Raw genomic sequence first — 22,215 nt, 5'->3', positions numbered from 1 at the left:
CTTTACTTTTTCTTTTTCAAATTGAGTTATTTATTTATTTATTTTCAAAGTCTTTCAGCGTCAAGTATTATTCAGTTTACGAAGAATGTGCAAAAAATGTCATAAGTCATATGTCCAGTCAATCATGTCAAGTGTGAGAGAGATTAATAAAGAAGTATTGTTCCAAAAAATCAGAATGCATCGAAACGGTCCAATTGCACGTCATTCTCGTATTGACGAGCATTGGTGGGAGCTCCGTTTCCTACGACACCGTCTTCCGCGGACTCATTCGATTTGCCGCAACAGCGGAACAAGCAGCAAATAGCACACTGCAAATACTTAAGATGTTCATGCAACTTTTCTAGTTTGAACTTTTCTTATGAACTTTGACTCTCCACTAACCGTTTTCTTTCCGTGCATGTAATCAATGTACTTTATCCAACCGCAGTTCAACGAAACACATACGAAACCAAGGAAAGCGCAGCAGAACAAAATGATAACTGATCCAATTGTGATTGCTAATGTTCTCCAACTCATTTCTCTCTGAAAACAAAAATATGTATGATACTACCCTCCATTTCGAAACCTGAAAGAATAACAGAGACGTCACAAGTCCCGCATGAGCAACTTCAAATAGGACCACCAAAATAAGAATAGTAGTGTTGAGAACCGCGGTGTCCAATAGCTCCTTTCTAATTGTGCAAATGAACAGAAGGCCTGAGATCACCCAAGCAGCGCATATGGCAAGATACACAAGGGTGGAAATTCGGATCACTTCTAACCAGTCGAATTCGACATCCTTAAACAAGAAATAAGGAATTCCAAAAAAAGTCAGAAAAAGTTAGACATACCCCAATAATAACAGTGGTCAACGGAACTTGTTCAATACCAAAAGATGCGTTCTCAATGAAAGAGTTCGGGCTATCCTCGGGATCGAACAATAAATTGACAGTTTCCCCATCACTATCGTTGTACTGAAATAATAGGTACTGAAAAATGAGATTAGTTGAAAATTTGTCATGCAACACATTTCAAATATACAATTATGTGGTTTGGAAATCACAAAAACAAAACTAATAACTTTGTTTTTCAGATGATGAATGTGACACATAAGGCAGGCACATGACATTGCGAAATGCAAAGGAAATACCAATTACACAAAGTTTTGGTTGTTCAATATTCAAACTTTCAGTTGTTGTTCAAACACCACTCACCAGATAGGATCTCTCGAGAAAGTCCAATTTTCTCTCAGCAGTTGATACCAAGGAATCACTTCCATCATTTGAGACCATTGGGGTTACCATTTCACCGGCCGAGTTACGATTGATGTTATGATTTATGGGCTCCAGAATAGTAGAGTTCTCGTTCCAATGTGTGTATTCATAACCACCAACATGATAGAAAAAGAATAGTGATGTAGTGGCACTGACAATCAATAAAACCGTTTGGATGAACAGACTAACTAGTCCGGTGGTTTTCGGTCGGATGAAGAAAGTTGGAGAGAGTGAGTTTAGACCTCTTCTATGAGAATCCTGTCCATTGTGATGGCTACCGGAAGTATCCGAATACGCATGGTTTATATGAGCCATAGAAGTGTAAGAAAATCCAAGAAATGAGGGAGAGTTAACAAGACTTCGAACCAGTTAGCTCTCGATGTGCGCACACCGGAAAAGAAAGAGAGGGAGAGGGAACTAAGGACAGCAATCTCGTTTTGACGGCGGCACATTGTTGCCATAGGAACCGAGCGGAGCGCCCCCGTAATAACAAAGAGGCGGAGAGTGGACAGACATATAAAAATGAAATTCATGTGTGCATAGACTCCTTCTTTAGAATATGAATCATGGAATTAGAAAAGGAAATTGGAATAATAGGAAGGAGTCAAGGGAAACGGAATAGGAATGAAAAGGACACGGATTACATGTACTTGGTTTTGTTTTTGATTTTATACTTCAAAAAAAATTTTGGCACTGCACTTTAAAGTCCAATTTTCTGATTTTTTTGGAATGGACTTTAAGAAAAATCTTGCACTTCCTGTTTCTCAGAGACTGCTGATAGTTGTTTTAATCTTCAGGCGAGAATACATTTTTACGACAAAATCGAGAAACCGAAAAGTTGAAGGGGAACGAAAGTATTTGAATTTTTCATCGAAAATAGTCAAAAATCCTATGTACGCTCGAGTTCCTATCGATATTCAAAAACAGTTGAAAATTCTACTTTTTTTGCAAAAAAATCAAAAAAATTCAAAAATTCAAATTTTTGTACTGACTAGTGAGACCGGGTCCAAGAAGGGCCAGTGAAAAATCTCGAATTGGCCCGGCCTGGCCACGCTAGTCTCATTTTCAGGACATTTCCTTATCAAACTGTTTTCCGTACCACTCTTTATAGCTGACGGTTTGTCAAAAAAAAAAACAACAATGTCAAAAAATGCAACAATGTCAAACTTCGCAGCTGCCACTGTACTGCCTGACAGATCATTATCTACAAAAATATTAAAAGCAACAAAATACAAAACAATTCATTTCAGATAAAGTGAAAAGCTGAAAATATATCACAAAAATAAGATAAAAACAACCTTGAAAAGAAGAAAGATATGTTGAATGACGTGTTAACCCGGATTCAAAAAAGTACAGAACGGTAGATTGCTAACGAAGCAGAAATAGGCACCTAGTGGGAGGGATTGAGCAAAAAATCAATATTTAAAATTACACAAATATCTTCACGGGGGTGTATGTAGATAAGATGATGTCATTGGAATCAGAACATGCGAATCGCGTAGCTTGTTCCTCCGTTCTTCCATTCGTTGTCCTGGAAAGTAATATTTCAAGCTGATTACTCAGTAAAAGCGACGTTTTCTCAAAGAAGAACTAACACGCACAGATTTTCAGGTTTCACTGTAATTATAAATTCATAAAGACTCATGTGAGCTTGTCACAACATTCCAGACACTATTTTTATTTGGATCTCCACCTAGAAAACTCACCACATCTTTCGTAACCTCAGCTCTGCACATTGGACACGTTGTTTTCTGGTCCAGCCAGGTTTCGATGCACGTTTTACAAAAAACATGTGAGCACTCAAGCTTGATTGGGTACGACAAGTCTTCGTGGCATACTGTACATTGTTTGTCGTCGAGGTCGACAAGTTTCACTGAAGTTCCGACGGAGCTGTCCTGAAAGTACGGAAAAATTAGAAATGTTAACGGCGTGGATTATATTACTCACCGTGAGGAGGCATCTGACCGACTTTTTGACGAAGAGCGAGTAGCGGTACATTTCTCCGACCTGGAAATGGGAAAATCAATATGGATTGGTCGAGTAGTGGAATGTATTGAAATAATCAGAATAAAAATCATTTTCAGACTTATTCCGTACGTCTATTCTCCTCGCATATTCAAAATGTGCTCTTAAGTTCCGCTCACACCAAGTTCGAAATTGTTTTATTTTAGCGCAGGAATTTTTGGTCTGACTAACAGTTTCAGAAACCATGCGTACTGTCAAAATCCTACCTTCAAAGAGAAATAGACGATCGAGAAGAAATAGATCATGAAACCAGCTCCCGGGTTGACAAAAAGAAAATGACGGAGCCAAGGTCCGAACGGAAGAGCACATCGGTATAACTGAAAGACATCGTGATTTCCAAGAAATGAAGTTTCTATACTACCTGGGAGCAATATTCAATCGACTGCAATACTTTCCTCTTGTACGACTGAGACGTGTATGCTTCTGGGATAATCACAATCTGAAATAGTATAGTGAGTATGACACAAAAAACTGAAGGTGCTCACCAAGGACTTTGGAATTACTGTGATCAGTTTGAATGAGGTGTCGGTCATGATGACTCCGTAAATTGTAGATGACACAGAGAGTTCTTTGAATTCACCGCTAACAAAGTACTGAAAATGAGAAAATGTCATTTAGCAAGCTTCTATGAAGGCTTACCAAGATATTCAACCCAAAAGTGTTCGAAAACTCAAAATCGTCCATCGAGTAGTTCCGCAGGTAGAGAACAGTCATTATACTAAACCCGAAACAGTACAAAATTTGCAGAAACTTGTTGGAGAAACCTGAAAGAGTACGGTAAGAACCTAAAGTCAGTTTTTTCTAACAAGGGAAGTCTTTGGAGACTCGAGTCTCAACGACTAAACAATTTGGTTAATTTCGACTACGCGGAGTCCATTTCTACAGTCAAAACCGACTGAATGTCTCTCCAAGCCAAGTTATGAGCTCTCAAACTTTTCATATGCTTAAGCTTTTCCACATGGAATTCCAAATCGGCCGCATATATCTCGCGGATTTATATGTGTTTCCCAGCGTTTACGTTATGAATGAGCACATCTTTGCATAACCACATGAAAAGTTTGAGAGCGCATAACTCGATTTGCAGAGACATTTAACCGGTTTTGATGGCAGAAATGGACTTTCCGTAGTTAAAAATACCTATTACCAAATTTATAGATTATTTGAAAGCCGCGTCTCCAAATATTTCTCTTGTAAGATATACTCACCTCCAGACATAACTTTTTGAACCAGAAAGTCTGCTTGAAGAAATGTGACAAAGAGCAGAGCAAATTGAAAGATGTCGTTTAAGTGGTCGAACATCAGTTTGGCAGCAAAAAGTGTCAGAAAGGGAAGCACATTTTTGATAATGTTCAGAAGTGTTTGACCTTCTCGTGAGTTATCGAACGTGTTCCGTAGCTGCTGGAATCCTTCTCGAATTTGGCGTTGGTCGAGTACTGAAAAGAGACAATTCAGTTGTTTTTTGCTACTAGTGAGAGGAGTATTATTCACATTTTCACATTTCTATGACTATCGGAGTCATGAAATAGTCAGCTATACGTTCTTTCTAAAAGTTTGTATTACTATTTCGATGAATTCAACTACACAATGATCATTTTTCTAAAGAAATTTTAATTTCAAAACTTTTCTCGGAATCACACTCGTCTCAATCCTCAAAATCTCTCATTATCCTAATTGTTCATTGATTTTTTTTTCTCACATTGCTCTCTTTCGTTGTTTCTCAAGTGGTCAAGCGATTCCGGGTCTTCTATACTTCGATTTGTGGACGTTGACTGGTTTAAAATGTCTGAGTTTTGCATGGCACTCTGAAATAAAACTTCATCTCATATCTCAGTTTCCAAAGAATGACACTCACCCCAAATAGCGAATGAATACCGTCGGCATAAGGATGCATCGAAGTGGGCATATGTGGGAAATGAGAAGATAACGACCGACTTCGTGACGACGGCTCGGGCACTTGTTGGGGGTCCATTTTACGCTGAAACAATGATAAAATGTGGAAAATCTTCATGAAATTTGTGTCAGAAGTGAAGAAAACGAGGAGAAACGAGAAGAAAGAAATAATAAGCGCGTGTGTGTACGGGTTTCGTTCTCTGTTTCCTATTGTTCTCCGTGGAGCGCATTTGCACAGTGCCCCGCACAACGTTCGTGTCCGATGAGACGAGGAGGCTAATGCAACGTAGATTATATCGCGGAAAGGACAGGTGAGGGGAGGAAGGAATTGGCAGAAAGAGAAAGGAGAAGAATAAGAAGGGAAGGATGAGAACAGAAGAAAGGGAAGTGGCGAAATATTTATTAGTTTGCGTAGAACAAAGAATGATACACAGTATAATTAGATTTAGGATGGAAAATTGTATTTTTGGTCTGATTTTTTTGACGATAACTTTCTTTAATGAAAATCATGGGTTCACAGTTGGTAAAAGTCAATGCTGTCTTGTAATTGTCACTATTTGTAACGATATAGCTTGTTAAAATAGGAAAAATTGGTTTGTCAAACATAAATCAAATGTTTTATTTCACAAGTAAGAAACTTATTGGAACAAGATAAAAGCAATAAGAGAAATAACTACGAATAACGAATTGGAGGCGGCACTAGTCTTTGGTCCATCAACATTTGGATCGTATCCTGAAACAAGACAAATTATTGGATAGACTACTTTCAAAACACTCACTAATAAACTCTCTGACATGCTGCTTTATAAATGCGCGAGCCGCTGGAAGAGAATTTGGCTCGCCGTCATAAGAAGGATACATGTCTCCACAATGGGCGGTTCCATTGATAAGGTATGGGAGAAGAGCTTGACTTTCAACAGTTTTGTAGGTTCCCAATGCATGCCATGGGTCGAGGGAGCCATTCGGAAGAACGACGTTGGTTGCCTGAAAATTATATATGGGGAAGCCTGCTGACAGAAAGATGCTTACATTGTAGAAGTCAGCACCACCATAGTAGTTTTGAGATTTTTTGTTTCCTGCCATAATTTGCTTGATTTTTATGGTATCTCCGAACATGTCAGTGCACATATCAATGAATAAGCTGGAAAAAAGTTTGGATTTCAATTGGTCTTTATTTTTTTGTATATCGCTCACTTTAAGGTGACTCCCGATCCAAAAACGTTATTTCCTTGGTTAGTGGTTTGCAAGAACCCAATCTCGTTACAACACAGCCACATCCATCCACGAGCGGCAGCTGAAAACTTTATCCTTAGAAATGGCTCTCAAATCTGGAAATCAGACACAATTACCTCCATCTGGACCCAAAACCTTCAGGTCTCCGCTTCCAACTTGTTTGATAACATCCCAATAACTATTCGGCATAACTGTGAGATGATCTGGATCAGCAGGCTCCATTACGTTAAACCACAAGAACAAGTTCTCAACTCTCCTCACTGTATCCGGTTCCGATGTATTAGTCATAATTTGGCACATTTTTCTAACAGTCTTATCAGAGTGAGTACTGTTACTCTGAAACATGATATGAACATGTAGTTCACAGCTATGTGAGACTTACCTGTCCGTCATAAGTGTACTGAGTCATTCCTTGGAATGTGTTGAAGAGATTACCAAAGAAGTTGTTGATATCAAGTTTCGTGGTCTTTCCATCGAAAGGTGGTTGAAGACTGAAATTTGCAGTTTAGTACATAGCGGTACTTTGCAAATATTAGAAACGCTTACTTGAAATAACCATTCAACTGGTTTCTTCCTTCAGCCGTGAGTGACAACTTCTGAATCTTGGTGAAAGCGTCTTTGACAGCTGGGGCACAGTTAACATCGGTGAGTTTCAAATCATCCTCAACGACCATGGCGTATTCTGAATTCGAAAAATATAAATGAACCTTTTTGGAAAACGGTTCAAATACCGTAAAAGTCAAGTTTCAAGTTGACTGGAGCACTGCTAGCCACTGATCCAACCGTTAATTGGGGATACTTTTGTCTGAACCAGGCAGACAACGATCCTGGATAACTTCCTCCAAAAGTAACCCATCGTGGGTTCTTGAAACCGTACAGTTGGTTCATGGACTCGATGAAATAGGCCAAGTCAGCGAGGGCTTGTTGAGTGGTGAGGTAGCGGAGGGAGTTGGTGGTCATGTCTCTGGAAATTTGGAACCTTGATCAAGTTCCAAGGCTGATATGGCACTTACGGAATTGGCCAACTGTCTCCAAAGAATCTGTGCTCCAAATCAAAAACGTCAGCTCCAAATTCGGCAGCCCATTGAAGATACTGTACGTCTGGGTTAGCAGCCCACTTTCCGTTCTCTGGACCTTCTCCTCCAATCATCAAGAAGATGATAGAGTTATTTCTCGAGAATTTCGGGTTGTAGAAGTACTTCTGGTTCCATGTTTTGGTGTTATATGGGTCAAAATGATCTAATTTTTGGGTGAAGTTTTTGACTTGCAACCATGGGTACTGGTCCAGAACTCCAGCATTGCTAGTGACAGTTAGTTGGTTTAAGTGATGACTGAAAATTGAGTGTTACGCCCATAAGTTCAAGGTGAACTCACTTCAAAAGAGTCTGCCCATTAATTTTACCCAAGAAAAATGGTGGCAGCTTCGATTCTACTACCAAAGGCACCAATAATAGTAGAAATGCCAGCAACATTCCTGAAAGTATAAAAGTTGGAAAGGAGAGAAACTTAAACTTTCAGTCAAAAAAAAAGAGTGAAAATGCACAGTTTATCAACGCTGAATGATTACAAAATCACTATCGTTATCATGTTTTATGTTTGACTAGTCGCAGATTCGTTTTTAGTCTCTTTAAAGTCATCATATTGTAAGAAGGGAAGATGGAGAAATAAGAACAAATGAATCAAGGAGTTATTTGTTGAGTTGTGAGATTATTTTCAGGTGTGGACCCGGACCATTGAAAGAATCCGATGATACGATGTTGATGGGGCGGCATGATTCAAAAAAAAAAATAGTTGAAAGTGTTTCATAGCATCTAAATAACTCATATATGAGTCATATCATATTGATTAGACTTGAATTTGTTTTTCCGAAACGATAAAACTAATATCGGAGAGAAAACTGCTATTTTTCCACACTGATAAATTTTCTTCACGAAAAAAAACGGATATCAAACTCATTCTTGAAACATTAGCATTTTCCCCTGCAAATTTTTTCGAATTTCATGAAATTTTCATCAAAAATAGTCGAAAATCCTATGTACGCTTGAGAAAATTAAAAACATCGCCAAAAGTTCGGCCTTTTTTGAGAAAAAATCAAAAAAAATTCCAAAAAACTAAAATTTTCAAATTCCTGCACTGTGACCCGGACCAAGCCTGTGTATATTCTCAAATCGGCCGGGCCCGTTTATGCCAAACGAATACATTTTTAACACAAAAAGAACGGATATCAAACTCATGATTGATAATTCAGCTTTTCGCTGGTCAGACGGTTTCTAATCCAATTTTGGCCGATTACTGTTGTAATCAATCTGGACACCTTATCTGTGACATTGAGAATATTGTCTTCAATGTTTTATCCCCGAAATTACCAAAAAATCTGTCATAGAACAGTTTATGAGCATCATGAACTTTTTGTTTTTTAACGTATTCAATTTTCCCAACCTGGGCGGTCTCGAATCCGTGATTCTTTCTCTAGTTTTTTTGGCACTCATTTCAGAACTTTTGTCTTTATTTCTTAGCATACAGAAATATTCAATATTCGTAGTAAAAGCCTTTCATTTCTTGTCCTCCACATCTCCTCCTATAAGTATTCAGAATACCAAAAACCTTGAACAATACACTTCTCATTCTCAGTTCTTTGTCTTGAAGCCGCCTTCCCCTCTTGCAAAGGTTAAATCAGAACACATGCCATTCGTCCGCAGATAGTGATATATAGACATATATCTGCGCCCTTCTACTCATTTTCCCCTTAGATAGCTTCCCATTTGTTAGTTCTGGCGTTTTCTTCTCACTTTTCTCTTTTTGTTTCTTTTCCCGTTCAAAAACCTAACTCTCCGGCTGAAATCAGTATTTCGGATCATTCATCCCTTTTACAGTACCCCCAACCACCAAACATCAGTACCAAGAACCCCTCGTTTATAGCCCATAAAACTCCTGTGTTGAAGGCAAATTTTTTGAGCAATATGCAAATTTTTATTGTTTTCCATTAGCTCGGGGCGCCTATATAACCGCCCCTCTTCTTCAATTTCCCTCATTCTTTCTTTCCTTCTGTCTTTTCTTCAACTTTTCCAGAAGAATTTGTATTCCATCAAAAAACGGGGGCTCCTTGATGTCTTGATACAACATTAGGTTTGTATTCACTATATAGTCTTTGCTATACTAACTACAACATTTTCACTCCTTTTAAACAAATGTGCGGTTACCGGAAAGAATGCAGAAGGTACACAATCAATAGACCAGTACTCATGGATTCTTTATTATCCCCCATTTCCCCTTGTTCTGCTAATAGACACCCGCTTTCCTTCCTCCCCACATGCATCTATCCCCATATCCACACACACCAACACCTTTCTATTACCACCAATCGCGCTCATTTCGCAACCCCATTGTGCCCTCTCCGCTCACCTTCCCATCCGTACTGGTCACCGGTGCGGTTCATTTAGCAACATTCATTCATTCAAATGACTGAGTCAGCCCCCACCCTCCCCTCTCCTCCTCGCCCGCCACAGTGTGCGCAAACAACAAGGGCGCGTTCGCTCTCTGCGTCTCGAGCCCGACCATTGTCTCTCTCGCACTCTCTCTTTCTCTCGCCTCCCGTCCAACTCTCTCCGCTTCTTTTTTCTCTTTTCGCTTCCCGTATTCGCTTATAAGGTTCTATGTGATTTTTTTCGAGGTTTAACTTCCGATTTGGGCTAAGATGAGCAGTATATTACGGTATATCCGCTCCAAATTCCAACACGAGCCCGAGGAGCACGCCATAGAACAGTTTGCCATCTACGATGAGGTGAGTTTTACCTAAAATTACTCAAAAACTGAAAAAAAACAGATAACCTCTTTTATGTAGTGAAGTTCTAGTAAAAAAACCGTTTTCGAAGCGTGTTTTGAAGAATTTTGCCTTGAAAAATCTCGGGCTAGTTTTTTGAATTCTTAGAGGGCGGAGACACAGCTGTTCTCGTTTTTTTGAGAGCGAGCGCTCTTTTTCAACTGAAAAAAGCGAAATTCTCAATCTGAAATGTTTGGAGAGATTCGTAGAAAACTTCAACTTTGGGATTTTTGGCGGAATCCAACGCTATGTCCCAAAAAGGGTCATAGTTTCGAAATTATTTTTTTGAAAAGTTTATTTTCGATTTTCAGCAACAAAAACACAGACTTTAAGTGATTTTGAGCTTATCTATTTCAAAAACTGAACGTGTCGTAACTATACTGAAAGCGATTCACCATAGAAACCCCAAATAGCCAGCGCGTGCTTAATTTTGCCCCCGATTTTCTGTAATCAGCAAAAACTAGTAGGAAAAAACACTTAAAACTGGTTCAACGTATCGTCAAACTGATCGTCTTTAATTATATCAATTTTTCAGGGAAACCGCGGTGGATTCCCATCAGACGTCGCTGCATTCGACTATCATTCGGGATGTATTGTGATTGGAACTCAAAGCGGAGACGTTACCTTCTACGGATTCCATGGTGCTTCATGGACAATCAATCTGGGTGGAGTCGGTGATCTCAAAACGAAAATCGAGCATGTTTACTTCATTTCTAGCAACATTGCACTAGTTTTATGCCAAGGACCACTAATTATCCCGGTACATATCAAAGGTAAGTTGAAGTTATCGATTTTATGGATGTGGCGAGCCGCAGTTTTAAAATTTAAAATTTTTAGATGGAGTTATCACAAAGAAAGACGAGTTCCGGTTCGGTGACAACCCAAAACACAAGTGGAACACAAGTCATGTCCAGAAGTTGTCTGATGACGCTTCTGCGCTCATTTTCAGTGAGTTATTTCACAGAAATAGGCTCAATTATCTTATATATCTGATTTACAGGCGTCAACAACACAATCCATCGTATCAAGTCAAAGACATTAAAGCTGGAAGTGTTGGTGACAAGCGAAGACTATGAAAAGTTCCTTCCGTCTGACTACAACTTATCAAGCATCACTTCACTCCCAGAGAAGCCAGCTGTCATGATGTTGATTTTGGAGAATGGAACCGTCGGAGTGTTTAACGAGTCACAATTCATAATGAGAATCTCCCTGAAAAATTTCGAAGATGAGGCTATCCAGGTGAGGAACAGCTGTCCCCCAATGTTTATTCTCTGAGGGTGTCATGTTTATAGAAGCTTCACTGGAGTTCTGAGAAAAAGAAAAACATCGCGTATGGAGTCTCATGCAACAACTTGTACACAAAATGGGAGTTCGCTCTTGGAAAGGATAGTCATATCAGCGCCAGTGAAGTCAATGTTTATAGTGCATACCAGTTTGGACCATATCCATGCCACCAGATCAGACATTTCAATGTTTGTCCGGACTTGTCGTAAGTTTTTATTTGAATTTGATTGAATGCGAAAGGCCTACCGAGAGAAGCGATCAAATGATGAATGACAACAGCTTTTTGGAGCTTCGTAGTGGAATTCGTTCGTTTTTTCAAGCTGATTTTCCGAGTATACCAAAATTCAGATCTCGGCGAGTTATATGCCTTTAACCTGCATCAATCGCAAATTGTGAAAGTGCCGCGGGCCCGGGAAAAGTGTCAGAAACGCGAAAATTGCCGAAAAATTTATTCTAGCCTGGTCGCGGCACATTAACGACTAGTCACCCGGCCCGTAGTAGGTCACAAATATAGAACTTGCCGAGATCTACGTTTTGGTATATTCTTTAACTCGCAATATTGGGTTTTAAGCGAGTTATGCGCCGGTCTCCTGTTTTTACTCTAAAAAACTCTTTTTTGCAGAAATCCCGGTGAGAACTTTCTGGTCTACCAAGGCGGCAAGAGCTCCGGAAAGTACGATGACCGAGACCTAGTCACTATCAGTCATGGAGATACTGTCGACAAGTTTGAGCTCACTTCTGAAATTGTTGGAATTGCAGCCATTGATGGCAGTTACGGTAGGCCACTGACTATACTTTCCGACGAATTTTAATAATATTGATATTCAAGAGAGTAGCAAGAAGAACGGAGTGATTCTCATCTGCACGAAGTGCGAAATCATTGGAATCGACTTGGAGCCAGAGGCATTGGCTATGATGCAACCCAAACACTTTCTCTCCATCAACAACAGTACACCGACGACACATGCAAAAGCAATTGAAATTGAGGAGAACGTGTGGAATCGGTTGGAAACTGCCAGCAAGTTATTTTGGGAGTCGAATCAGATGTCTACAAGAGATTGGCCATTGTACTTCCAAAAGAAGATTGTGAGCGATGCGAATCATCAACGTGCGGCATACCGGCAAGTGTACTTGTCTGGTCACTCAAACGGAAATATCTGTATCTGGTCATCCGGAGGTGTTGGAATGTCACTTCTACTGATTATCAAGACGTCTTTAGAATTTGAGGGAATCTCAATGGACGTAAGCATCATCAAAATAAGGAAAATAAGGAAAATAAAATAATTTATTTAAGAACGAAGCTGACACCTACTACAGCAGCGACGATAAGCCGGAAAAGCCAGTCCGTAAAGTTGGTATCTACGATCCGTTCGACGACGAAGAAGAAATGTGTATTACCCGTGTGCATTTCGATCCAAAGTCTGGTATTGTGATTGGTACGAATCGTGGTGGATACGTTCTGATGTATGAGCTATGGGATAGCGCAAGAGTGCTGTCAAACTGGGAGGCTATCCCAATCAGTTGCAACAATTCTCCGCCGGATAGCAGGAGAAGGTCGTTGAGGCCAAGAAAAACCGATCTCGAGTACATTGCGGGTTATCAGATTCGTCTGAAAAATGAGAGTGAACTTCCGTAAGTTTTAGGACAAACTTTTTGAGGAAAATAGTCTCCCTTCACTAAAAACGTCCCGAGAATCCGAAAGACATGACATATGATTTTATGAAAATTTCTCGCATTTCCTAATTCTACTTCTTACCCAAAACGGGCAGAAAGACGCTTTGTAGCAAAATAATGACTTTCAGCGCATGGGCAAACACCAATTTCAGTCGCTGCCTAGTTCAAATAGAGCGAGATACAGATGTTACCTGATTTTTAGGCCCCTGCGCTCACAAATGTTACATCAATCAAACCAACTTCTTCTCATTTCAGACTCGTCTTCTCCATGCATCCAAGTCACAGGGTCACTGACATTGCCTACCTCCACAAGTATCATTGTCTCGCCGTGGGAAGCAACTTTGGAGCGGTAATGCTTGATGTAAACCACGGATACATTGTTTATGCCAACTCTTTCAACGATGATCAGCGTAAGTTTTTCCTTAATTGAACATTTAGGTAAAATATTAATGCTAGTTGGGCTCATTGAAAAAAAAACCGGAGTAGCGCTATTACTCATTTGCCGGTGGCTGGCCGCTCACTCAATGTTTGGCTTGGAGACAAGGTGTAGGTCTTGTTGCGATAACCGCAGAATTAAAGCTTGTTTATGGGTAAAGTACGGTAGAGAGCCGCCGTAAACTAAAATTCCGCAACGAGACCCACACTTTGTCCCCAGGCCGAACTTAGAACGATTGGTCAGTCATCGGCAAATGCTGATAGTTACTAATCAAAAATTCGTCAAATTTGAACAGTTTCACTGTGAAGATTGAAACCTTATGCCCTGAAACCACCGTAGCCGTGTTCAGTGTCGAAATATCCTGATTATTCAGTCAGTACCCCACTGCGACACACTAGAAAGTTTATTTAAAGCCATGTAGTTTATGTAACAGCAAAATCATCATAGCGTAGGAACACAGAACGAATTTATTCGTAATTTTTGCGGTTTCATCGTAACTGGCACAAAAAAGAACACCTATAAGTGTCATCTTGTACTGCAAAACTGTATTACTCTTCAGACGTTAATCAGAAGTCACAAAAACTTACTTTCCTCTTTTTCAGAAGAGACAAGCAACGTCAACCCAAATCAATTCCAACGCTTCAAAAGTTTGAAGAAGTCCCTCCGCAAGACATTCCGTCGCAAGAAGAAGACTCCAGACTCCACAATGATCCTCGATTTCGACGCAGACAAGTCAGTCCGTGGAAAACACGAGGGAAGTCCCAGACGTGTTGAGGAAATTGACGAGGATGGGTACATGGAGAGACCTATCGAGGCTAGAGAAGATTTAGGTGTCTTGGATTGTTATGCTGAGAGTGAGTAAATCCTAAATCGGTTTTCTGTAAATAACAATAATCCTTTCAGACTCGAAAGGAACTGTTACATGTCTCCGTACAATGCGCTTCCCGATTGTCGACGACAAGAACGTGGATGATATCATTGCCGTGGGTCTCCACGAAGGAGGTGTCTACTTCTTTGCTATCAACGAGCATGATGTCGGACTGAGAATGACATTCAAAGCAGAACAAATCAAGAAAATTGTGATTCCTCATAAGCAACCGGTTATAAACATTGATATTACCAATGAAGAAGGATATGTGAGTTTCCTTTCTGGAATGAGACTTATTTCAATAGAATAACATTCTCAGTTCTCTGCATCGACAAGAATTGTCATCATTACTGAGGAGCAGCTAAGAGTTTACAACTGCCAACCGATGGTCAAACGTGAAAGTTATAAAATAACTGCGTTGGAGGGATTGAAGATCAAGAACGGAATGGTCGCTAGAATTCTGAACAAGAAGAGTGAGTTGACAATGTTTTCATGACTATTAGTAATTTATTTCATTCAGATTCCAACAACTTCGAGTCGTTTGTGGTGTTAGTCGCCAACGATGGAACTCTTCGTATTCACTCCGTTCAGAAGACGTCGTTGTTTGAGACTCGAAAGTTCATTGATGTGAGTGTCCTACTCAATTTTACGAAATCTCGGCGTCGACCAATCGGGCCGCTGAAGAAGTTTGCCGACCCGGCTCTTCCCAGTCGACCCGGTCAACACGGTGCACATTTTTTCACAAAATTTTTCGAACCGGATTTCTTGAGTATCGCGTCGGTAAAAAATCTTAAATCCGGTCGGCCTTGCCCGACCCATTGCGTCTGGCCATACTTCTTCGAATTTCTTAACAAAATCTATATTTTTTTCAGCCAATCGATGTGATGGCACTGAACTCAAGCTGTTTGTCAAGAGACGGCGACGTGGCATTCCTCATCAAATCGTCTGAACTCCAAAGAACCACTGTCAACCTGAACTTCCGTGGTTGGAGTAACGCACACAAGTCATAAGTAAAACAACCCTGTTGTCATTCTTTTTATTTATTGCCCATTGATTCTTGTTGAATATATAAGTATGGTATATTATTAAGCTTTATCGGTCTGTGTCTGAAAGATGAATTTTTTCGACGGTTTGATAATTTTTTTTTCAGTTTCTTGGTGATGTACGGGGGTTTTCTCAATTTTTCGTAGATTTTTCGTAAAGAATTTCATTGCAGCGACAGATAACGAATCCGGTTAAAATCCTGACGTGGCGAATGACTTTCCTTCTCATTTTTTATCATTTCAAATTGGTGTCACTAGTTATCAAAAAGTAATCAATCACAAAATAAACTGGTTTTCAATAGAAAAAGACAAATTTATTTTCGAACCCTGTAAGGAACTTCGCAAAAAAAGAAACGGGAATTGCACGTGTCTATCCGTCGCTCGATTTTTTTCTCTTTATCTCACCGATTCTATCTCTTTTCGTCTTTTCAATTCGGAAAGTGCCTATTAATTTGATTTGTTGTATTTCACTGTTCCGAATTGTCTTTGTTTTTTGATGTTGATGTGATGATGAAGTTTTTGAACTTCTGATTTTACATATTAGTTGAACGTTTAATAGTTTAACTGTTTTCTGCACTATTGTTTCAGAAATGGTGTCTTTTGTGCAATTGGTTGTGAAAATCCGAGAAATTTTCGAACAAAAGCTGATTGATATCGATGAAGTCATGAGATTGTTGGCTTCGTACAATAGTAATATGCGGGAATGGAGGAGATTTGCGATTTTTGATCATAACAAGTAAGTTCTCTTCAAAAAATGTAGCTACGACGCATTTTGTACAGATACACTCGAAATCTGGTGGATGTTGGAAATGGAAGGTACAACTTGATGATTTTGTGCTGGGGACCTGGTATGGCTAGCAGTGTACACGACCACACCGAAGCTCACTGTTTCGTGAAAATCTTGGACGGGGAGCTGACCGAGACTAAATTTGGCTGGCCAAGAAAGCGACATGTCCCACTAGATGTTTCGGAGAACAAGACTTATAAGAAGAACATGGTTTCTTACATGAATGGTAGATTTTATAGATTTTAATAGAGTTACATTCTCAAATATGTGTTTTGGTTTCAGACGACCTTGGTCTTCACCGAATGGAAAATCTTAGCCACTCGAATGGTGCCGTCTCCCTTCATCTGTATATTCCACCGTATGATACATGTAACGCATTTGATGAGGTTAGGTTTCCTTATCATTGTTGTGTGGATACTGTATTTTCAGAGAACCGGAAAGAAAACCAAGTGTACAGTGACATTCTACTCCAAATATGGAAGAAAAATCGACCACCGGGGAAACAAAAATGGATAAATAACGTGCACACATTTTTATTAACATACAAGTGTCAACATATGATTCTTGGAATGTAGTTGCTGATTCTTCTTCAATGTGATATTACTCTCTTGCAGAAGCCGAATGACTTCTGGTCTGTAAAATAAACTTTTTTGTGTAGTTTTTAAACTTTTTTGAAAACAAAGTTTTCAAAAAAAAACTTGCAAAGATAAGGAAGTGTTTACTCACTTGTTGACCGGATAACAGTGACTCAACATAATGGTCAAATCACTTGTCGAGGTTTGCTCCCAGCTTTTAACAATTGATGACACAACCTCACTCGAAACGAAACAAGTCCCCAAGTCAATGGTTTCCACTGGAGATCCGCGGAGAATCGCTCTGGAAAAACATGAAAGATCAGCTGTCACCCTTTGAATTGTCATTCTAAATCATTTTTAATGACTTTTTGATGTACTTCGAGATGTACATCCAGAACCAAAGGAACGACAACTCACTGGTTAATACGAATAAGTGTGTCGTCAGTTACGCCGTAATGTGAACCCTTCCCATTGTTCCACAAGCGGAGAGATGTCAGATCTGGACCTTTTCTAAATCAATTTGCAGGTTTTTTTTATATCAAAACATACGACTAGCAATTGGAGACAACAAGCGATCTGTCAGTAGATGTGATGGGGAGCATTCTTCTAGTCCAAAGTCGGTGACAGTGTCAGAGTTTTGCTTGACTAGTTCCTCAAACTTAAAAAAACCTCTATTTTAGATATTTCTAAAATCTACCTACCAAAAAGATGGAGTCCGCAGAAAACTTGCTCCAAATGAAATACATTTGTTGTGGCTGAAGAGTCAAACTGAGTAGTAACCGTAATACTGGACCAGATTCAACTGGAATCAGACCTCTTACAAATAGAGACTGGGTGGTTAAGTGGCGAAGACGGTTTCGGAGTACCTGAGTTAAAAATTAAGAAACTTTTGATTTATGTAAGAATGGATTAATAAATACCTGCAGTGGTGGTAGTGGGTGACGAATTGGGCACCTTTTCTCGTCTATTGGGTACAAGACGACTTCACCTTCATCGAATAGAATTCGGATCTGAATTTCGAAAATTAATTGGATGAATAGCCCATTTTAATTAAAGTTGGGGTACCTGATCCGTCTTGGTGGTTGCAAGCTCACATGCATTCTCACTGATTGCCGTATTCCACTTCCAACACACCAGTTTACAATTCAGCATATCATCGATATCCAAGAACTTGAAAACTTCTACAAGAGCTGGACAGTCCAGATCCGGCTATAAAAAATGTGTAAAAATTAGGTTTTTAGATATTAGATTTTTATGTCTTACCTGCATTACTGGATCTGGTACAACCACTTCTTTGCGAGTTGTGGGACAATACCATGTCTGCTTCTGATTGAACAAGTAAGGGAGACAGTAATGAATGAAAGTTGTCAGCAATTCGAAGAGCTTATTTACAAACATACATATCTTGACGGTCGTTGTGCTGAGACCCCTAAGAAAACGTTATTAAGAAGCGTCCAAAGATTGCTACTCACGTTTCATTAGTTTTCAAAGCAGTTGGATCCTTTTCCAGCTCACATATTGATAACCGTCCACTTCCATATGCCTGAACATGATTAACTACATATTTTTCTTTTTTTACTATGTATTCTTACTCTGAAATTTCCACCAAAGAGCCGTTTTGGTTTTCCCTGGGCTGCTACGGTAACACTGATCATTGAGACGTTGGCGATAATTTCTGAATGACTGCATTTTGATAACTTTCATATAAAATTTCAATTTTTTCACATTTTCATTCACAACGCTTTCTATACCAACATGAATTATCTACTTCCTTTATGCAAACTTTTAAAAATAAAACTCACTGCGTTTTTTATCGTTTATCTGCAGAAGAACTCCCTACAGAGTTAAAAAGCAAAACACGGAGGCATCAAAGTGCTGTGCCAAAAGCATTGCTCCGTGTGAGAGCTCCTCTCGATCGATAGGAAGAAGCCAGAGGAGCCGTCTCTCTCGTGTCTCGTCTATTCACGTGCTCTCACACATTGACATAAGTATTGTGTTACAATTGTGGGGCATTCAAGACACGCGATTTTCAGGCGGCAGTAAATTTTTGGAAGAAATAGAGGAAAACATCAGATGCAATGTGGTTTTTCGAGCATTTAGGGCATGTTTGATTTGGAATTAGAAGAGAGGGAAACGTTTAATTAACGTAAAAAGTAATGGGTTGAATGAAAGAATCTCATGAATTCACAACGTCGTTAAATTGAAATGCAAACACTTTTGAGTAACGGAATCCGTGGAAAGTTGGAATTGACAAAAATCAAAAATCAAAAAAATATAAGATGTACTAATTTTAAAAAAAATTACTTTGAATATGAAAAAATAAAATTGAAAATGAAAAATGGGGAAATCTGAAAACTTCAAAATTTCATTGTTTGATTGGATGCTTGTTAGAGTTGTTTTGAAGATTTCAAGATTACTCCATTTTTCAGATCAGGGTCCTATTATAAGAAATGCAACATTTGCATGAAAAACATGCACGGAAAACCTTCCAAACACAAGTATGATCAAAAATTTTAGTTTATTGTAGCAAATGATTTTTTTCTGAAAATCCGAAATTCAAACTGGTGTTCCGTGTAGAATTGCACCTTCTAGAAAAACTTTTAGCAAAACTTGACTTGAAAGCTATAAAAATGTTTTCAATTAAGAAGACATATTCCGTAAACATTGAACGATCTTTTGTCATTTGACATTTTTTGTTATCTTTTTGGGATTTTAGTTATGGGACACCACTATCTACTTTTCAATCACTGGTTTCACTGGAACTAATCAAATTATGTGAGGAGGTGCTCGACTTCAAAAAATGGAAGCCTGTTTGGGCTAAAAAGAGAGTTTCAAACTTCTCGATTTGGCCTCATCTGAATAATAAATATTTCAATTTAGTTTTGTATGTTTTTTCTTTTATTAACAATGCTTTGATATTGGATACCTGAAGTCATAGAATTCTAGTAGGACCAAAAGAAATCCCCACTATCCACATCACTAAACAAATATTTCTTTATTGGGATTATTCGGAAGAAAAACTTCTGTGTCCTCTGATCTTTTCACACAATTGTTCACCCCGAAGTACCTTTGTAGTTGACCATTAATGTTATCAGTACTTGAAAAAGCTCGTGTTTTTCTCATCAACACATCCCCTCAATAAACGAAGCGCTAAGAGGCGAACGATTTGACGGTAGCTTCCATCGGGAGCATCCACAGTTCACATTTTGAGAGTCAATTCGTGCATCGGAGGCGTGTTTATTGTTTCGGGAATGGTCGAAGAAGTGGTGAAGGGAATTGGGGGGAGAAGGGGATGGTCATTTGTATTTGCTCATCAGCTTTAGTCACATTGTTTTACGCAACTACCTTCTTTTTCCTTAGCGGCTCCTCTCCTAGACCCCCCACTTCCCACCCCGTTTTGTTTGATTGTTGGCTAAATCTTCTCACGGAACGAACGAAGACGAACCGAAGGCGCCCCCGGCGGGGCGCGAGAGCCGCTTATTGTTTGATTCACAGTTTTGAGAAATCATCAACTGTACCCTCCCCTCACCCTGAAATCAGTGAGTTTTATAATTAAATCAAAAATGAAATTTGAAACCCGAGAATGTGATTTCTTTTTGTTCAGGTGAAGTGTTTTGACGTTTTGCATGAAACTATTCTCAAGTGGACCGAGGGTTTAAGGAAGAGAGTTTTCAAAACTTTCAAATGGTTTCTAGTCAGTAGCTAACTAACTAGTCTCGACATACACTTTTTAAAAGTCACTGCTGTTATTTGTATGTGTTAAAAATAACGAATTTTTAATTTGAATTTTAAATACATCGGCTGTATCTGCATTTTTGTATAGTTTTGTGAAACTCAATCTTCACGTCATTATTCTTTACCTTGTCTGGGTATAAAACGTACTAACTCATTGAATAATTCAGTTAATAAACATACTGACAATCACAAAATTGTACTTCATATGTACTTTCTTTTTATTATTAACAGCTAGGATTAGGTTTTTTGGTTTTCTAACAAGATTGTTGTGTTTTGTCACTTGAGTGCCTCATACACTATTCTGGAGTACCACCGGAATAGGTATAACGTGTCAGTGATTTGCTAATCTGAAACTTGTGTTGTTTTGTTTTTAGTGAACTGCACGTACCAAGGTTTAGAAGTGTCATGGTCATTCCATACTTTCTTCAGAATCTACTAACTTTCAAGTGAGTTTCTATTTTTAACAGTAGTTGCTAAATTCAAAAATGTTTCAAAAAATCTTACAAATTACACCCCTACTAGCACTCCCCCAACTCTTCCCTCTATTCTCTTTCAAAAAGAGCAGTTTATGCATGCTTATGTCTAAAACGACCCCAACGCAGATGGGTCCTCCCTGAGGAATCACACCACATTATCATCATCAACATCAATCGTCCCATTTTCCTCCGCAAAAGTCTAGATAAAAATGAAAATTAAACTTTATTTTTGAATACTAGAAATCAAGATCTCGTAGATTTCACGTTTTGACCCGTTTTGTTTGAGTCGAACTAAAGCACTACTACCAGTATACTTCATATTAACATCACATTTATTTATGTATGCCTTTCCGCATGCGGGTTTTGAAAACTCTTGGCTCTGGTGAAGAGCAATCGCAGCACCAAGACAGGAGGCTTGAGCAAATATGCGCATTGACCTGTAGGAATGGTGGTGTACCCTCTAGAACACTAATAATTGACATTTACTTTCTCTTTGATGTGTGGTATGAAGGAAGTGTACTTTGGTTATCAGTAGATGTTGTGATGACTTTGTATTTTTTCTTTCTTATAATGTTATTTACTTATTTGGAATGATTTTTGAAATGGCATGTTCTGATAAAACATAGTGTTCATTAATTTGAAATTTTCTGCTTGTAACTTACAATTTTTCGAAAGGATTTTGTGTTTTGTAAAAAAAATTATTCAGTTCTGAAATGTTGAAAAAAAACCATATACAATTGTTACTAATCAACTACGAAATTTGTTCGAGATTTTCAAATTTCCTCCTTTTTTAGCTACTGTAAGTTTAAATATTTCATTTTACTGTTACAGATCACTGTAATGAGAAAAACGACATAATAAGGTAACTTTTCCGTGGTCTTTGATATTTTATTCAACTATATAAATATACAGTAAAAGTCACTGGAGGTCAGGTAAAGTCCGTCACGATACTAAACCTGAGAAAAAGAAACCGGGTCATTGGTTACTGTAACATAATGTGGTCACTCTAATATGGTCCTTGTACCAAAATATGGTCACTGTAATATAGCCACTGTACCAATGTATGGTCACCGCATGCCACTGTGTTTTAAATCGGTACCGTATTATCACTATACT

The 22,215-nt window shown here is 38.8% G+C and overlaps 6 protein-coding genes across 6 annotated transcripts; 2 read left to right on the top strand and 4 right to left on the bottom strand.

The window, feature by feature from the left end:
* Positions 1-170: 170 nt before the first annotated feature.
* Positions 171-1,568, bottom strand: GCK72_022222 (uncharacterized protein; the record flags this gene model as incomplete). The annotated part of the gene is made up of 5 exons (XM_003106796.2): positions 171-308; positions 382-522; positions 566-778; positions 831-953; positions 1,194-1,568. 5 exons carry the CDS (start codon positions 1,566-1,568, stop codon positions 171-173), a joined length of 990 nt encoding a protein of 329 aa, XP_003106844.2.
* Positions 1,569-2,733: 1,165 nt separating this feature from the next.
* Positions 2,734-5,247, bottom strand: GCK72_022221 (uncharacterized protein; the record flags this gene model as incomplete). Its single annotated transcript, XM_003106917.2, has 10 exons — positions 2,734-2,784; positions 2,960-3,148; positions 3,201-3,260; positions 3,485-3,595; positions 3,640-3,717; positions 3,764-3,871; positions 3,918-4,042; positions 4,484-4,711; positions 4,975-5,080; positions 5,131-5,247. 10 exons carry the CDS (start codon positions 5,245-5,247, stop codon positions 2,734-2,736), a joined length of 1,173 nt encoding a protein of 390 aa, XP_003106965.2.
* A 559-nt stretch (positions 5,248-5,806) lies between these two features.
* Positions 5,807-7,873, bottom strand: GCK72_022220 (uncharacterized protein; the record flags this gene model as incomplete). Its single annotated transcript, XM_003106884.2, has 10 exons — positions 5,807-5,901; positions 5,948-6,152; positions 6,198-6,309; positions 6,363-6,462; positions 6,518-6,737; positions 6,784-6,892; positions 6,948-7,083; positions 7,133-7,365; positions 7,415-7,732; positions 7,776-7,873. The coding sequence occupies 10 exons, from the start codon at positions 7,871-7,873 to the stop codon at positions 5,807-5,809; spliced, it is 1,626 nt and encodes a 541-aa protein (XP_003106932.2).
* A 2,222-nt stretch (positions 7,874-10,095) lies between these two features.
* Positions 10,096-15,493, top strand: GCK72_022219 (uncharacterized protein; the record flags this gene model as incomplete). The annotated part of the gene is made up of 14 exons (XM_003106939.2): positions 10,096-10,182; positions 10,757-10,994; positions 11,059-11,169; positions 11,222-11,460; positions 11,514-11,710; positions 12,128-12,282; positions 12,335-12,747; positions 12,800-13,137; positions 13,435-13,589; positions 14,218-14,469; positions 14,519-14,751; positions 14,803-14,956; positions 15,004-15,110; positions 15,356-15,493. 14 exons carry the CDS (start codon positions 10,096-10,098, stop codon positions 15,491-15,493), a joined length of 2,817 nt encoding a protein of 938 aa, XP_003106987.2.
* Positions 15,494-16,116: 623 nt separating this feature from the next.
* Positions 16,117-16,829, top strand: GCK72_022218 (uncharacterized protein; the record flags this gene model as incomplete). Its single annotated transcript, XM_003106900.2, has 4 exons — positions 16,117-16,262; positions 16,307-16,539; positions 16,596-16,699; positions 16,743-16,829. 4 exons carry the CDS (start codon positions 16,117-16,119, stop codon positions 16,827-16,829), a joined length of 570 nt encoding a protein of 189 aa, XP_003106948.2.
* A 20-nt stretch (positions 16,830-16,849) lies between these two features.
* On the bottom strand, positions 16,850-18,543 carry GCK72_022217 (uncharacterized protein; the record flags this gene model as incomplete). The annotated part of the gene is made up of 10 exons (XM_003106891.2): positions 16,850-16,946; positions 17,040-17,189; positions 17,306-17,387; positions 17,438-17,546; positions 17,590-17,754; positions 17,809-17,898; positions 17,954-18,097; positions 18,152-18,317; positions 18,361-18,431; positions 18,481-18,543. The coding sequence occupies 10 exons, from the start codon at positions 18,541-18,543 to the stop codon at positions 16,850-16,852; spliced, it is 1,137 nt and encodes a 378-aa protein (XP_003106939.1).
* Between the last annotated feature and the right edge of the window lie 3,672 nt (positions 18,544-22,215).

Source organism: Caenorhabditis remanei, chromosome X (genome assembly GCF_010183535.1).
Source record: "Caenorhabditis remanei strain PX506 chromosome X, whole genome shotgun sequence".
NCBI classification, from domain to species: Eukaryota; Metazoa; Nematoda; class Chromadorea; order Rhabditida; family Rhabditidae; genus Caenorhabditis; species Caenorhabditis remanei.
The sequence above is the reverse complement of the archived record's forward strand: the minus strand, read 5'-3'. Positions and strand labels throughout refer to the sequence as shown.